This window comes from Phymastichus coffea, unplaced genomic scaffold (genome assembly GCF_024137745.1).
Source record: "Phymastichus coffea isolate CEN01 unplaced genomic scaffold, Cenicafe_Pcof_1.1 PCOF00099, whole genome shotgun sequence".
Lineage (NCBI taxonomy): Eukaryota > Metazoa > Arthropoda > Insecta > Hymenoptera > Eulophidae > Phymastichus > Phymastichus coffea.
Genome location: NW_026706910.1, coordinates 838,939 through 854,370, shown reverse-complemented (window position 1 = coordinate 854,370; position 15,432 = coordinate 838,939). Strand labels below are relative to the sequence as shown.

The 15,432-nt window shown below is 43.5% G+C and overlaps 1 protein-coding gene across 6 annotated transcripts in view; it reads right to left on the bottom strand.

Annotated features, from left to right (window-relative positions):
- The window catches only part of LOC131670029 (titin homolog), a 62,983-nt gene that overhangs the window by 27,694 nt on the left and 19,857 nt on the right, over positions 1-15,432 (bottom strand). The window contains exons 9-21 of one of the 6 annotated variants that reach the window (XM_058945325.1): positions 14,736-14,933; positions 14,495-14,641; positions 14,262-14,411; positions 13,834-13,974; positions 13,579-13,734; positions 13,400-13,498; positions 12,888-13,085; positions 11,612-11,795; positions 11,107-11,211; positions 5,540-5,668; positions 5,283-5,388; positions 3,708-3,785; positions 320-544 (exon numbers count right to left, since the gene is read on the bottom strand). In XM_058945325.1, coding sequence (XP_058801308.1) covers positions 320-544; positions 3,708-3,785; positions 5,283-5,388; positions 5,540-5,668; positions 11,107-11,211; positions 11,612-11,795; positions 12,888-13,085; positions 13,400-13,498; positions 13,579-13,734; positions 13,834-13,974; positions 14,262-14,411; positions 14,495-14,641; positions 14,736-14,933 — 1,916 coding nt within the window. Of the gene's footprint in view, positions 1-319; positions 545-2,596; positions 2,618-3,707; positions 3,786-5,282; positions 5,389-5,539; positions 5,669-6,367; positions 7,776-7,809; positions 8,379-11,106; positions 11,212-11,611; positions 11,796-12,887; positions 13,086-13,399; positions 13,499-13,578; positions 13,735-13,833; positions 13,975-14,261; positions 14,412-14,494; positions 14,642-14,735; positions 14,934-15,432 lie in introns of those variants that run through there. The other 5 variants (XM_058945326.1, XM_058945327.1, XM_058945328.1 and 2 more) reach the window with 5 other exon arrangements.

The window sequence follows — 15,432 nt, the reverse complement described above, 5'->3', positions numbered from 1 at the left end:
AGCAAACTTAGTCTATTATATACGGAATAGACAATCTACAGTCCAAGTATAATTAATTTAACGAGAGCTATAATTGCGACGAAATGATTCAATGGCTTTCGACATTGAAGCAAACAATGGTTTTTTGCTCTAATGGAGTAGAATGATGCGATATTCACGAGCTTAAATTAGAATTGGGAAGGCGAGAGATCGATGAGACTTTTATTACTAACATCCAGTGAATAAAAGATTCGATCTTCGGCGTGAAAACGCCGTAAATCGTACGAGAGTCGTATCGTATGAGGCGCTTATAACAGCTGGAAGTGTTTGTGCGACTCACCCCAAAAACTTGGCACCAACAGGCCCAAGTTCCAAGATGCGGCTGGCCAAAGCCTCGCCTTCCATGAGCGGTGGTGGATTCGATAATTTGTCTCTCTTGAGATACCTGCACGTGACTCTCATAGGCATCGTAGCTTTGCGCGGCGGCACGATAACCCTGACGCCGCTATGTCGGCAGCCTCTCATCGCGCCGCCTCTTGCGTCCACCAGGAACGACACCAGGAAGCTGCGTGATCGGGGAAAAACAGTCGAATCGTTAGACATGCTTGCGAGTTGATCGACACCGTTGAAATGGTGTTCAATCGTCGTAGAGAAAATTTATTCTTTTTTAAAGCGTGTGCTTTAGCTAATGTATATGTATATATCAGTTGCTCAATGATATCATATATGGTGCAGTTTTTGTCGTATATATATGTTTGGTAATACGTGTTTACATAATAATATTATATTTATATGTGATATATATACAGGTGGGATATACGGTTACTCAAGACTTTTGTAAGAGGCAACTTTACAGGTAAATCATGTCATGTAAGAGCAGTTTTTTACGCTAGATTTAATTACTTCACTTGTTTTGACCTTTCAGATCATAAAATTTTCAGATTCAGATACATCTCAGGTGTATTGCGATTGATTGACAGGGTGAACGTGAAATAAATATGAAAACAGTTATTGCTGTCAATTATTCAATAAGCTGAGTGAGGAAATTTGTGAAATGCCTGTCGGAAAGTTTTGTTAAAGTTTTTCAGTAAGCAGCGAACAAAAATGACGTTTATTATTTGCATAAACGATGGAAGTGACAATAAAAGCTATTGAAAACTTCATGTTCTGATAGGTCGGATCTATTATACTCAATAATGGGCAACTCCGACGTATTTGTATTTACAAAACCTATACTATGTGTATATTGTGTAATTATCGAAAAAATAAGGATGTATATAATTGTTTTAGAGCTCCAGCAATGATGCTTCTGGTAATCGCAAGTTATGCGATGGAAATATCATTCCTCTGTACTTCCAGATCATCAATCATTCATTCGTTGAAAGACAGTCTTAAAATTAGCATGATATATTATATAATACATGGTATTTGTATGCTTCATTTCGCGCAATTTGAAAATCGAAGGAGCTTTGTTTATTCTAATAAAAAACATGTCGAATTCGAGATTATACATCACATAAATAATTCAAGGTAACGTCTTGAGCTGCATTTTTAGGCAGCTCAGCCATTGTTATATTTATACAGCATGACGTGAAATTCGTGAGAGAAATCGTGATCGTGACAACCATGATGCTTGCGCCAATGCCAATGATTTGATGATATGAGATGACATGAGAACACTGAGAGCAACATATACGCAGATGTGAGAAAAGAAGCAACTGAAATGGCTGTGCTCTTGTGGCTGGCGAATGTTTGCTTGTTCTCAATTATTGTGCCCCGCCGGGTGTCCGTGTGCGCGTGTGGCTGACGTCAGCGACTTTTCCCGCCTCTGCGAGCAGCAAAATCAGTCTATCATGTGTGACGCGATATTTTGGCAAGAAAACATAACTAAAGAATCGTGGCAATAATACCGAGGGTAATGCTGGTCGTTAAACTAAAAACGGATACCCGGGCGAAAGCACATTCTCCGCATAACGCTCGTCGCCGACGGGCGCAGCCTCTTTTCTGCGCGCGTGTGTAAAAGAGAAAAAGAGTGAGAGCAAGAGAGAGAGAGAGAGAGAGAGAGAGAAAGAAAGAGAGAGAGAGAGAGCTTTTGCTACATAGGCACTAAATATAACCTTCAATGGCATTGCACTAAATCTCAACAATCTACACCAATAACATGATTCTACCGTAAGCAGCAAATTTAGATGTTACGCAGCTGATTCCCGCTCACGACGATGATTTGTGTGCTAACGCGCAACAGCGGGAATCGACTGCATAAATTTCGCTGACTGACCTTGTCCATGGTTTATACAAATGCGAAGCCGGTGATACGATTACAGAAAGGATAGATACATTACAAGAAGGGCATACATGGATGTAAATCAGCATCTAACGTGTTTCTTTTTCTTAGTTTTACTGTGTGTTCCTGTGTGTATGAGTGTCAGATTAAATAGAAAGGAGAGAAAGAGAGAGAGAGAGAGAGAATCGTCTAAAAAATGAAAATAAGCGCAAAAAAATATGTTTTCTTGAAACATTCGTTGAAAGCAAAACAGTGTAAAACAACTAAATGTAGATTTTTTGGCAAAAGAAAAAGTCAAAAGCTAAACTTGTTGAAGAAGAGAGCTTCACTTACTTTCTCCATGATGGGATTCGGCTAGTAGCGCAAATAAAATAACGAAAGGATCGGGAACAAAATAAAACACAGCCATTAGTACATACGCTTATAAAACATTCAAGTAATGAGATGATGAATGATGAGATTTTTTTTCTTTTATTCGGTATTATGTCTCTCTTTTTTTACGTTCTTTCCGCGAATAGCTTTCATTGTTGAAATGAAAATCGCTACAGTCAAGCGCATTTTCTTTATTTTAGTTTCTTGTCGTAGATCATTCATTGTCGTAATAACTTTGAAGTCTCGGGCGGCTTAATAATAATTATGTATTATAGTATATCGGCCGGAGACTTGTACACCTTGTTCACTCTCACAACAGATTGGACGTAATAAGTTGACGATAACCGCAGGTAAAGCACTGCGAAAGTATGATTCGTCGACTTGATTAGAGTCCTTGCAACTTAGAAACAACTAAAAAAAATAATAATCTAACGATGAGTAATGTTGATAGACAACGGTGAGCTAGAAGCAGATGTAATATGACGACGACTTTATACGAGGGAATCGGGTAAAACAATACTTGAAGGAAATTTAACGAGAGAGACAGTGAGAATATTGAACCAGACAAGATTCACACTCAATTGTACACAAATCTCGCTCTAATTTTACCTGCTAGTTATAGCCAACTCGCCGACTATTCTTCCAAATCGAACGATAAACAACATTTATGGCAGTATAACACACTGAACCCACGTAAAAGATTAACACTGAACACACTAAAAAACAGTGGAAATATAGTAAGAGGATCTCATTTGTTTTTGTACAAAAATGTCAACGTAGATCAATTTTTAACACAAAATAATAAATTAGAATTCAATAGTCAGCGTAAGCATAGTTTATAATATATTTAAAAAAATAAGTATAACAGTTAGATCACTTTTGAATTAATATTTCGTTATTCGTTAAAGTAAAAAAATAACAATAACCCTGGTTTAATTGAATACTATCAGAATATTAATTAAAAGTAATTTTGTAAAAAAAGGAAGAGAGAGAGAGAGAGAGAGAGAGAGAGAGAGAGAGAGAGATGAGAGATTGGAAAAAAAGAATATATAAAACGGATAATAAGGTGTACCTGTCCCTCCACATTCCTTGTCCTTTTGGCACGTTACCGAAGGCAGCCAGCGACGTGTTTAGGGATTCTATCGAGGCACTAATTTCAGAACAGAACACCTGCGTGTGATTATCAATGGCATCTAAACCGTACTCATGCACTCTTTTTTTGACAAAATAAACACTTCTTGTCGAACAACCTCGTGCAGAACGACTCTTTTTTTGCTTGGATCATGTTATTATTTTTTTTATATCTCTTTGAGGGTTATTTTTGTTTCATACAAAAAAAAATCAACTATGTATGAGTGAGCATTCAAACTCAACTATGTGCTACTAAAAAACAATGGTGGTGAGACAAAGATATTGATTTATATGTAGGTGAAATTATGTCGATGAGGCCAAACACAATAATTCTACCCGATGGTGCGAATGAGGAGTATATAAAAATAAGACTTTATTTTGATTTTCAAGGGACTTCCGGTACTACTATGCCGAATACGTGTTAGGTGCTCGTTATGTGGATCAGATAGCAGCACCAGAAGGTGAAAGTTAAGACCTCTGTTAAGGTCGATACTGACGTATACATCATTCGTCATTTGCATCAGCTAATTGTGTTTCTCCCGGTACATATTTTTCGTATTAAAACGAATAGCTATAAAGTTTGTAAGGCAAAGGTAGAAACAGAAAGAGAGAGAGAGAGAGATAGAGAGAGAGAAAGAGAGAAAGATTACCATGCTAAAACAGAAAGGAATCACTCGATATAATCTCAAAAAAATTTCTACAAGATTACTATACATATATAAATTTAAGTTTGTTTAGTCGTTGAGGTACTCTACAAAAGTTTCAACTTATGAAAGATATCATATACTCGAAGTATACGTTATACGTGCGTTAGGACTACGCTTTGTGAGAACTACTTTTTTCTGGACAAATGTTAGATGGTTTAGCAAGCAATCTTTCACCAATATACACCAACGCCATACGTACTATAATACATAACATTATTGTTTTAATTGAAGCCAATTAATCAATTATTTACAATTAGGTAGAAACTCGTTGTTATAATTATTATTACTTATTATGCGCTTGGTACACTTTATGTATCGAATTCTTTATTAGCTTGATACTTCGGTAATTTAGGTGTTTGATGTCAAATTCGAAGTCAAGACTTCTCATTATAAAAAGTTACTGATGTATGCATGAAAAAATTATTGTGGCACTCACAAAAATTAGTTTTTCTTCTATCTACGCTGAGAAAAAACAAAGTAAAGTAAAGCATGACATGTAACAAGTTTAATATTTGCTTTACAAGTTAATCAATTTAACCTCGTATCTCAAGTTTGTCATTCTCAAAACGTTGAAAATATTATTCAAGTTTGTGATTATACTTGTATCGAATTATATGAATCGAACGAGAATTAATTATTTTTTCAAGCATTATACAACAGTTAATTCGGCGCTTTGAAAAGTTTAAAAAAACATTTGCAGCTGGCTCATTGCATGCCAACTGCAATTTGATCGTGAATTAAAATCCCAGCTAGATTCTACACGGCATAATAAAGATCTCGTCGTATGATAAATCGTCAAGGTAACATACCCAACGTGCACTGGATGTCTGTGAATGTTAACGTTGTCGGGCTTGTGATTCGCCGCGTTTTGCCGATTATAGCTCTCTTTGGTTATCATTTCGGTGATTGTCGGTGCTGCAACATGAATTATTTGCAATAAAATCTAACGAACGATAGGGATGTGTAGGCAATTGGATTAGGTGGGGAGAAAAGAATTTCTGAAATTCATGAAAATCATAGAAAGATTGTTGCTGTATATCGCCGCATTTTTAACGACGAGTCTTACCTCCCGAATGTCGATTATCACGCTCGTCGTCTGTAACATTGACTCTCATCGAGTCATCTCCCATGGATTTCATGTCGTCTCCAGTCATGTATCTGTACTGCTGCTGATCGCTGAGCATTGGATCTTCGCCTGCGAATGCAGAAAAATTCATGTTAACGATGTTTACTTTTCACGCTATGCACGTACTCGTTTCTTTGATTGATGCTTGTTTGAGTTAAATATACTTCTATTCGTGGATTGCTGTCTTAGCATAATGGAGGAACCTTTTTACTTCATCCTTTTAAATGACTTTCAAATAAATTTGTCGTATCGCATTAAGAAAAGTAGACACGAGAATCTTCATTCAAGAGTCTCGGCAGCATTTTATCAAGATCTTATCAAATGCGATAACAGTAAAAGACGTTTTAAAAATTATCATCGATCTTTCCATAAGAAAACTAAATCGGAGCTAATCGCTGCGAAAACAAAGTTACATCAGTCCGCGGAGTCGCATGGCAATCGGTTGTATCAAAAAAATGTGCAATTATAGTCGAGTCAACTGCACAAGTCTCAACATCAAAGACAAGTTGAAAAAGATTCCACCGCGTAAACATCTATTGCTCGAAGTCAGCGAAATAATATATCTGGCGATGAGCGTACTTACAAAAGAAGCAAGAGTGAAAAACAAATGACCATCTATCTAGCAAGTAAGAATAATGGACGTGAGCGGCGTGACGATGAAGATGATTGAACAAAGAATACAGTGGTGCGAGCAGAAATCCGTTTATTCGGTGTCTGTGCACATGTAAACAATCATTCAGCCGCGACAACGATAAAAACACTTTGTACAGCAGAAAGCGCAGCAGTATAGTAGCAGTAGCAGTAGCAGCGGCGGCGGCGGCGGCGGCGGTGGCGTCGGTGGCGTCGGTGGCAGCAGGTGCCGAGGAGAACGCACGGAGTCGACTGCGCTCGCAATAATCTGCCGAGAGCGAGCGACCGAGTCGACCGAGCGAGAGAGCGGCTATTTTCGGGATGGGTTTGATAAGACGCTTGACCGTTTGGCGTTTCGGACGATTGTCCAATTGACTCCCTTCTCGCCCACGCTGCGATTCTAGAGCGGCTACGTGATGGATTTCGCGCCGGGTTGCATTATACGCCTTGGGCGAGGCCTCGCGGTCATTCGATTCATCTACCACCGACCTTTATTGAGCCACGGCTTCCGTTTTTTTCTTTGTTATTAATGCTCGATGCGGGACGGCGAATAGCTATTAATACACTTTGGTCAAGTAACGCAACGCTCTTATCGTGTTATGCAAAACTATGTTAAAGGCGATAGTGCCAATTATGCGGAAAAAGCTAACAATCTTTGATGAGTTAACTAAGCAAATATATCTCGAAGAAAAAAAAAACAGCGACTAATCGTTATCCGTTGACCTTCGCTGCGAAAGAGAGAGAGAGAGAGAGAGAGAGAGAGAGAGAGAGAGAGAGAGAGAGAGAGAGAGGAGTGTGTTCGCGATTTCTGAAAATGACGCACTTTCTCGCGTCTATTAAAATTCGTTAAATTCGGAGCGTATACATTTCGATCGATGTAGCCATGACCTTCGCGCGTTTACCTGTTTCCTCCGCGCGCAAGCCTATAAAAAAAGAAGAGAGTAAGACGGAAATAAATTTAACAGCGGTGTGTGTATTGATGAAAACGGGCGGGACGGGCAAAAAAGAAATCTCGGTCGATAGTCGCCGTCCTGTAGTATTGACATCCGGTAACGATTATTTTTACCGCGGCCTTTTTGTTTTTTTTAGTTTCTTTGGTTTACCCCGACACTTGTCTATTTCGCACGGGTTTTGAATTTGTTATCTCGCTCATGGACAATACAAGCCGATAAGGCGTTACCGATGCTGAGTGAAAAAGAGAAGCCGTCCTTCTGATTTTTCGGTGGGAGCGCGAGGCGCGCGCGCGCGCGTCAACGAAACGCAGTCAACGAAACGGGCGTTGTTGTTCCACAGAGTCGACCTATATTAGCTTCGCGAGGCGATTAATCGGATCGCCGCGCGTCACCGCTCGAAAATAGTTCACGGAGCGCGACGCGCGAAAATCGCGCTTCTTTGCCCGCGACCCACTTGTCCGCCCGATCGGCGATTCCCCGTGGGCTTATCGCGCCATTTCGCGAGCTTTCGCGGTGCAAGCGCGAAAACGCCCGATCGAAATGAACCCAAGGCAGAAGCTGGACGTCCAAGCGAGTGCAGCGTTACAAGCAGTTGGCTCTTCTCTCGCTGCAAGCTCCGTGCTTTACTCATGATATCGCTGTTCCTGTTGCGCGTGGTGCACCCGCAGCAGGCGACCCCCTCGTTCCCCTTCTTGGGCTTCTTCTTCTTGCGCATCTTCACGGCTTGCGCTTGCTCCTGAGCGCTCGCGGCCCTTGTGCCGTTTCTCGTCGGCATCGTCGCGACGTTCGAGATGCGCCTTGCAGGCGGATCGATCGTCCGTCCGCGGAATCACGCGCGCACACACACGCACACCTGTCGCTGCTCTCCTCAGAAGCGACACTCGCGCATCGAAACTACTCGCTCCTCTGACACCTCGTCGTCGTCGTCGTCGTCGTCGTCGTCGTCGTCGTCGTCGCGTGCGCTTGCTGCGGGTGACGGAACATCGGTTTAATATCGCGCGATCGGCGCGGCGTTCGTCGTCAAACTGCTGGCGCAAGCGCGGCGCGTCACCGGTTTTATAATAGAAGCGCACGGGCGAGCTTGCGGGGACGCTCGGCTTCTTTCCTCGTTATCGCGGAGCCGCGATCTTTTCCTTGGCGCGCGGCCAGCCGAAGATTCGCGCGCGTGCTCGCGGCGCGGCGCTCCAACTTCCTATGGGTTTGGTGGCGAGCGGCCGAGCGAACTCGCGCTACAGCGCGCGCGCCTCATTGCGTAACTAGAGTGGAATAGAAGAGGGGAGGGCCAGCGGCGAAGTTGCTGCTCACGTGTGCCACCACCGACACGACCGATCGTCGTCCGCCGACGCTGGTCGACAACGAGCCCGCGACTTCGCTTTCGCGATCGCGGCGGTGTTCCGCGTGCTTCGACCAGCCCCTCGATCATCGCGATCCCTCGCTCGTCCGGTCGACTCCTCTCGCGGCCGCTCGAGAGCTACCGCCCGGTGTCGATCGCGAGGCAGTCCGACGAGGTGAGAGAGAGAGAGAGAGAGAGAGAGAGAGAGAGAGACGACGACGACGCGGGTTTTTCGGGCGCGACATTCCGGAAAAGAGCCAAGGCCGGCGAACCTCCTACTCGCGTACTCGCGACGTCACGTGAAAAGCCACACGGAGCTCGATGGCAGGCGACGCCACGCAACACGCCCCGCGCTGGCTGCCAATGCCAATCAAGGCTCAGAGCTTGCGACGCCACGCGGATCGGCACTGTAAGCTCGAAAAGCGAAAAAAAAAAGAAAAAAATAGACGGATCGCGGCTTGACCAATGCCGTGCGCTCTCTCGCGCGAGGAGAGAGCCATATTTTTAGAAGTTATACGCGAGAGGAGTCACTGATACTGAGCGCGAAACTCGGAGTATTCTATAATTATGCGCCGCCACCGCCGCCACCGCCGAGCCGCGTAGCTGTCGATCGTCCTCGACGAGAGATCGCGTTTTATCGGATTTGCCGAACGCGCCTCGGCGATTCTCATTGAGCCGTTGATCTCGAGGCAAGAGGAACATTTCCCCGTACCGATATTTTTAGTCCACTTGAACGTTTCCCCTTGAGAGTCGCTCGCTCCCGTGCTCGAGAAGCAACGTCCACCACGGGCCACTCGGGCCGTGTGCGTTGGCGATTTCGCGCTCTCGGCCACCGTTAGCGGCACGAGCGTCTTCGTCGCGGACACAACGGGTTGCACGTCGCTGCAGAGCTGAGCTTCCGCCGGAAAGTCGATGCTCAGCGGGGAGAAAAAAGCAGCAGAAAAGAAGGCGCGAGGGAGCCTTGCGCAACGCTCTCCCGCGGAGGCTTTCAGGCGTCGACCGAGTCTATTTTTCCGCCCATGCAAAATACACAAGCGCGTCTTATAACAAACAGCAGCGGGCTCGCGCGCGCGCGCGCGCTCTTTATAAACATGGGTGTTGGCCGCGAGAGCCGGCGGCTGCCGTTCCATTTCGCGCGCGCTTCCAAGCTTCAATTGACGGCGACGCGCTCTCTCTTCCGCGAGCGGCGGCTCGCGAAGGATGCGCCGGCTGACGTCAGCTCCTCGGAATACACCTATTACTTTTCGTGTCTGCGTGCCTGCCTGACTGCCTGCCTGCCTTCGACGAGACGACGTTAGATGTCCGTTTGTCACCGCTCGACAAACTCGCTTACCTATCGCGCCGCCGTCCGCTGCGACTCGTGAGGTCGACTATCTCTCTCTCTCTCTCTCTCTCTCTCTCTCTCTCTCTCTCTCTCTCTCTCTCTCTCTCTCTCTCTCGCTCGCTCACTCACTCGCTCGCGCCTGATTCGCTGCCTATTGACCGGTGGCATGTTTTCGCTAATGCACGACGAGTTATTGTTTTATTATGGACAGGCTCGTATCGTACTCGCAGCCTTCGCGACCACTTGTGACTGCTCTCGTATCGCTCGAACCAAGTGCCGTTGCGACTGCCTTTGCCGCCTGCCGAAGACACGCGCATACGACGAAGAATGAAAAGACGAGCCAGCAGAATTACATAATAAATGCACGCGCGCGGACTCACACACACACGCGCGCGTGCACAATCGATGTGAAAAGTTTGGTCTGAGCGATGATGACTGAAAATGATACTCTACGTGCGGTCGTTACAATGAAGGAGAACCAATCGAAAATAAAAGCGATACTATCTACTATTAATGACAAGGAGCTGATGTGTGGAGCGTGTTGAGGCGCCTTGTGTGTCTGTGTGTCGTATTTGAGCTTGGCGACATGTATACTTAAGGTATCGGTAATTACAGTATCGATTCGTGATGATGCGTCTAATGCTTGGACACATCAGATGCGACATCAATTACAATGCGTTACGTGAGGCTCCGAAAAAATCAGTCGTATTTTTGGATCGTGATGCCACGTTTCTCACTTCGCTGAGAGAGGAATTGATTTGTAGACCTCTGGGCGCGCCGGAAAGGAGAACGTTGGACTAATTACCGTGAAACTTGCCATTTTTACGCGGAGCGATTTTTTTTATGGCTTATTAGAAGACTCGTTACTCAAATGGAATTCCACAGCTACCGTGCGTCTAGCTCTTTAATCAATTTTATACACAGCGAATTACTCGCCATCGCGGCAATGGCAGGCTTGTCCGTTGAAATACCAATTGAATTTGGATTTTCACTTTCCGACCGACAATTCCTCTCCGCGGGGAACTGATGCGAGCAGAGCCTCACTTGTAACGTCACAGGATGAGAAAATAAAGTATGCGATACAGGTTGAAAGGAAAACGAAATAACTGATACTAAAGAAAGGCGGTAACGAAGGCGACGAACCAAAGGATGGGGTGCGATAATTATACGAAAAAAAATCGGAAGACGGGACGAAAGGAGTCTTTACAACAAAAGAAAAGAACAACAGAAGAAGAAAGAACGTGAGAGAGTGAGAGACACAACTTACGAGTGTAGGTCATTTGGCCCTGGTAGTAGGAGGGGAGATACACGTGTTGCGCGTGAGCCGGTTGCCCGTACACGTTCATCGCCGCAACGCCGATTTCGTCGCCACCTGAGAGATCCCTCAGCGCGCATTCATTTTCATTCAATTCATTGCTTTTATTTGTTCTTATTTGCATGCAACATTTACTGAGAAGCCCACGTTGTGAATTTTGACACGACGACGCGTCGTCGACTCTCGTCATTAATTTTTCTATGCTATTTCACTGATCGTGAGACGAAACATGTTTCTTTTCGGAGCGTGAGTCGGTTTCTTGAGGGCATGCACAGAAAAAAGCATGCACTCTCGATCCAAGACTTTCGTGTTTCGTTCGTTAACCTCGAGTTAGCAATTTTCTGGTTTGACGAAGAGAAGGAAACCGATGCCAATTATGTATGTCGCGTGCTTTTTTTGCTTTTTTTTTGCGTATTCTTTGCTAGTTCAGAGACGGGCGCGTCAGATTTGTACTCACCGCCTTCATCCTCGCTGTCACTCATGAAGGTTTCCTGCATCGATTCAGGCGCCTGCACTTTGTACTTCTCCTCGATGGTGATGGTGTGGCTGGTGGTTATGGTGGTCTCGGTGACTACTTTCAATGTCTCGACGACGCTTATGTAGCCGAGTTTTTGCGCAATGTCCAGAGCCGTCTGGCCGTTCTATTAATGAAAGGTAAATGCGATCGGCTTGTAATCACCGAAATAACAGAAAAACGAATACGATATTGTATTCATTTTGTATAACCATGTCAGAATACAGATGAGTCAAGAAGTGCCGAATGTCGAAAACGACATTATGATTTATATATTCCTATGGTTCCGTAAATAAGCTACGTTTAAATAAAGCTGTTAACCTAATTTTTGTCACGGGTTTTTCGATAAAGCTCCGACCAAAGAAAAAGAGTATCAATGGACATCTCGAAGCGTTGTAAAAAAATTAAAATATCGACACTTTTTTTGCAATACAACGGCTTATTTATTTGTAACAGTTTCAAGGTTTAGTTATGCTAATAACAAGCAAACTCTCAGCGATTTACATAGGCTTGCTAATAATTTTGCGAGCTGTGAGCAAACTGTCGTGAAATTGCCTAACGTTCCATTGAACCTTGCATTCTGCGAGAGGTCACACGTCTATTAAGTTTATGCTTCATTTCCTTCAGCTTAAATATTAGTGTTATTTATTTTTGCCACGTTAATTTTCCTATTAAAAATTATAGTAATAATTCCTATTAAAAAAGAAACAGGGTCAATGTTTCAATATGGAGATTCCTATGCATTGTCGACTTAAAAAAACTACAGCGATATTACTCGTGATGAATGGCAAGTAATATCAATAGAAAAGATCTACTTCTAAGATTTTATACAATTTTAAAACTTCATTTTAAAAAATGTACTCTATCATTAGAAAATCAGTTGGCAAAATTGTAAATTTGTTGTGATACTGTCTTACTAAGTTTTTGAAAATGCTTCCTCCACCTATTCCAAAATATGACTGTCAGATGCATGTATATAAAAAAAGATTTGCGATTGGGCAATGTTTAGAAATTTTTTATATTTGTTTTTTTTGTGATCAATTTAAAAAAACAAACATTTTGATTCAAGTTTATAAGAAAGACCCACACGTAACCGCGAAAATACTCTGTTAAATAAAAATTCTCACGAACGTCTCGATTAAAACGTTAAACGCGATGAATGTGCATTTGCAAACTAAACTTAGCTTTCAAAAGAAAACACAGAGCAGTGTGAACTCACATGTGTGACAGCATTAGGTTGGGCCTTGCTTTCGAGGAGTAAATTGATGACAAGGGTATGTCCTTGCTGCGCCGCCTGATGAAGCGGCGTGTAGCCGGCACTGGTACTACTGTCGACGGAGGCACCGTTGCTGAGCAGGAACCGGACCATCGCCGCTTGACCAAAATGAGCCGCCACGTGAAGCGGCGTGTAACCGGCCTTAATTGGAAACAGAGAATCGCACGCACTCCAGTTCTATACTCGTATACATAAGATTTCGCGGAATGTGCAAACACGAGCAGATGTGACGACACAACAACGTACAGCTCTATTGCATACGAATGTGAACGACCCTTTCAAGGGCGATATTTAATTAACTAATAATTAAATCGCTCGTTAAAATCGACCATTGATCAAAAACCACGCGAGCATTGGCGAAAGTGTTGGCCGGTTGCCTGCACATTCTTTCGGTGCTTTTTGCTCTCTCAAGCGCACGCACACTACGCTGTTGTGCAAAAAATAAGCTTGTCTACCTTTGTTTTTGCGTCGATTTGGGCGCCATTTTTGACGAGAATAGAAGCTACGTTAACTCTATCGGCTTGTGCGCACAAGTGAAGCGGCGTGAGGCCATTCTGTAACAGAAAACCGCGCCACGCAACACCACAAGATGATGAATTCTATACGAGACAAATAGACGCATAACTTTATATACCTTTGCCTTATGATTAGTATCAGCTTTGTGCTCGATAAGCAAGGTCGACATATCTGTGTGACCTTCTTCGGCGCTCAAATGAAGCGGTGTGAAGCCGGCCTTTGACTCTGCGTTTGCCTTCGCGCCGTACTCCAACAATGTGGTTGCAATGTCCATCTGAGAGAGAAAACACACACACACACACGCACACAATGTCAGATTTTCCTTCGAACTGTTTTGCGGCGCAATTCGCGCGCATTCCAATAGAAAACTCACCTGATTCTTGCGGGCAGCAATGTGTAGTGGCGTATGACCGTTTTTGGCCATGGCGTGCGGCGATGCGCCTTTATCGAGCAGTAGCAACGCCACGTTCTGATGGTCGTAGTGGGATGCCACGTGCAGTGGTGTTACTCCGTTCTAAACAGCAGCGAAAGGGTATTAGTTACAACTAGATACAAAGCGATCAAGATCCAACGACAACAACAAAATAAAGCACGATTTGTATTTTGTGATTGATTACGCTATCGAGTTACAAAAGTTATTAACAACTCTTTTACATTTGTCAAAGCTTATTTCGATCGCGCCCTTTAAAAATAGCTGATGACTTTATTTTTATGTATTTTCTAAATTTATTCGTACAGTTGAACATTGTTTCTGCAAGATCGGTTTCCGCTTCGGTGTATAGTACAAGCATTAGATAATACCTTTCCCTGAGCATCGACTGGTGCATTTTTCTGTAGCAAAAGCCTAGCTACGTTCATATTGCCATATTTGGCAGCTAAATGCAGTGGTGTGAACCCTTTCTTGGTGGCAGCGTTAAGCGAAGCGCCGTTCTCCAACAACACCGAAGCCACCTGCAAAATCAAAATAGACGTCGTTTAATCCTGAAGGAGTGCTGACAAAAAGTGTGAAGAGTGTGCAATAAAATGCTAATTACTTCTTCTTGCGCTTCCTTGGCAGCGATGTGAAGAGGAGTGTAGAGATCCTTGGTGGTGGCGTCGATGTCAGCTCCGTGTTGCAGTAGCAACATGACGATGTCGACGTTGCCAAGACGAGAAGCGACGTGCAGCGGCGTCTGTTCCTCCTACGCGTTCGGAAAATGATTCATCGTGATTTGCTTTTTGACGTGCAATCACAATTTAATGAAAGGGAATGTGATCATATGGTATGGAACCTACCCTAGCACGAGCATCGACTTGCGCCCCATTTCTCAGGAGTATCCTGATAATATCAGTTTGATTGGCTCTAGCAGCTAAGTGAAGGGGCGTCTCACCCCTGACTGTCGGTATGTCTGGACTAGCTTCGTGTTGTAATAGGTAAATGACGATGTTCATGCAGCCCATGAAACTGGCAACGTGCAGAGGTGTCAAGCCGGACTACCCGGAAACAATAATACATCGCACAATAAGCTATTGTCTCAGTTCTATACAAGCCATGATAATGTATTCCCGTACTGCCCTCTAGGAGATTGAGATTCACTACAGAAAAATCGCCTAGCTTGATACAAATGAAATAAAAGTATCGAATCACCTTCACTAAGTCTTTGCACGTTTGAAGTTTTCGTTTTACCATGCTACAAATCGAATGTATAATGCACAATTTGTCTTCCATCATTCTCATATACCTATTGCACACAAGCTGTTTTATAGTCTTCATTAGCATGATACTACATATATGAAAAATTGCAAACAGGACGTGTGGATTGATAAATCTACAATGATGAAGCAAATCGAATGTATAAGCAGATATTACAAAGAGGTTCATTAGAACATTTGTACTTCGATATTTCATCATCGAAGTCAAATCGGGCATTCATAAAGACCATTATTTGATAAAAAAACAAATCGACTATATGATATTATTCATATATAAAAA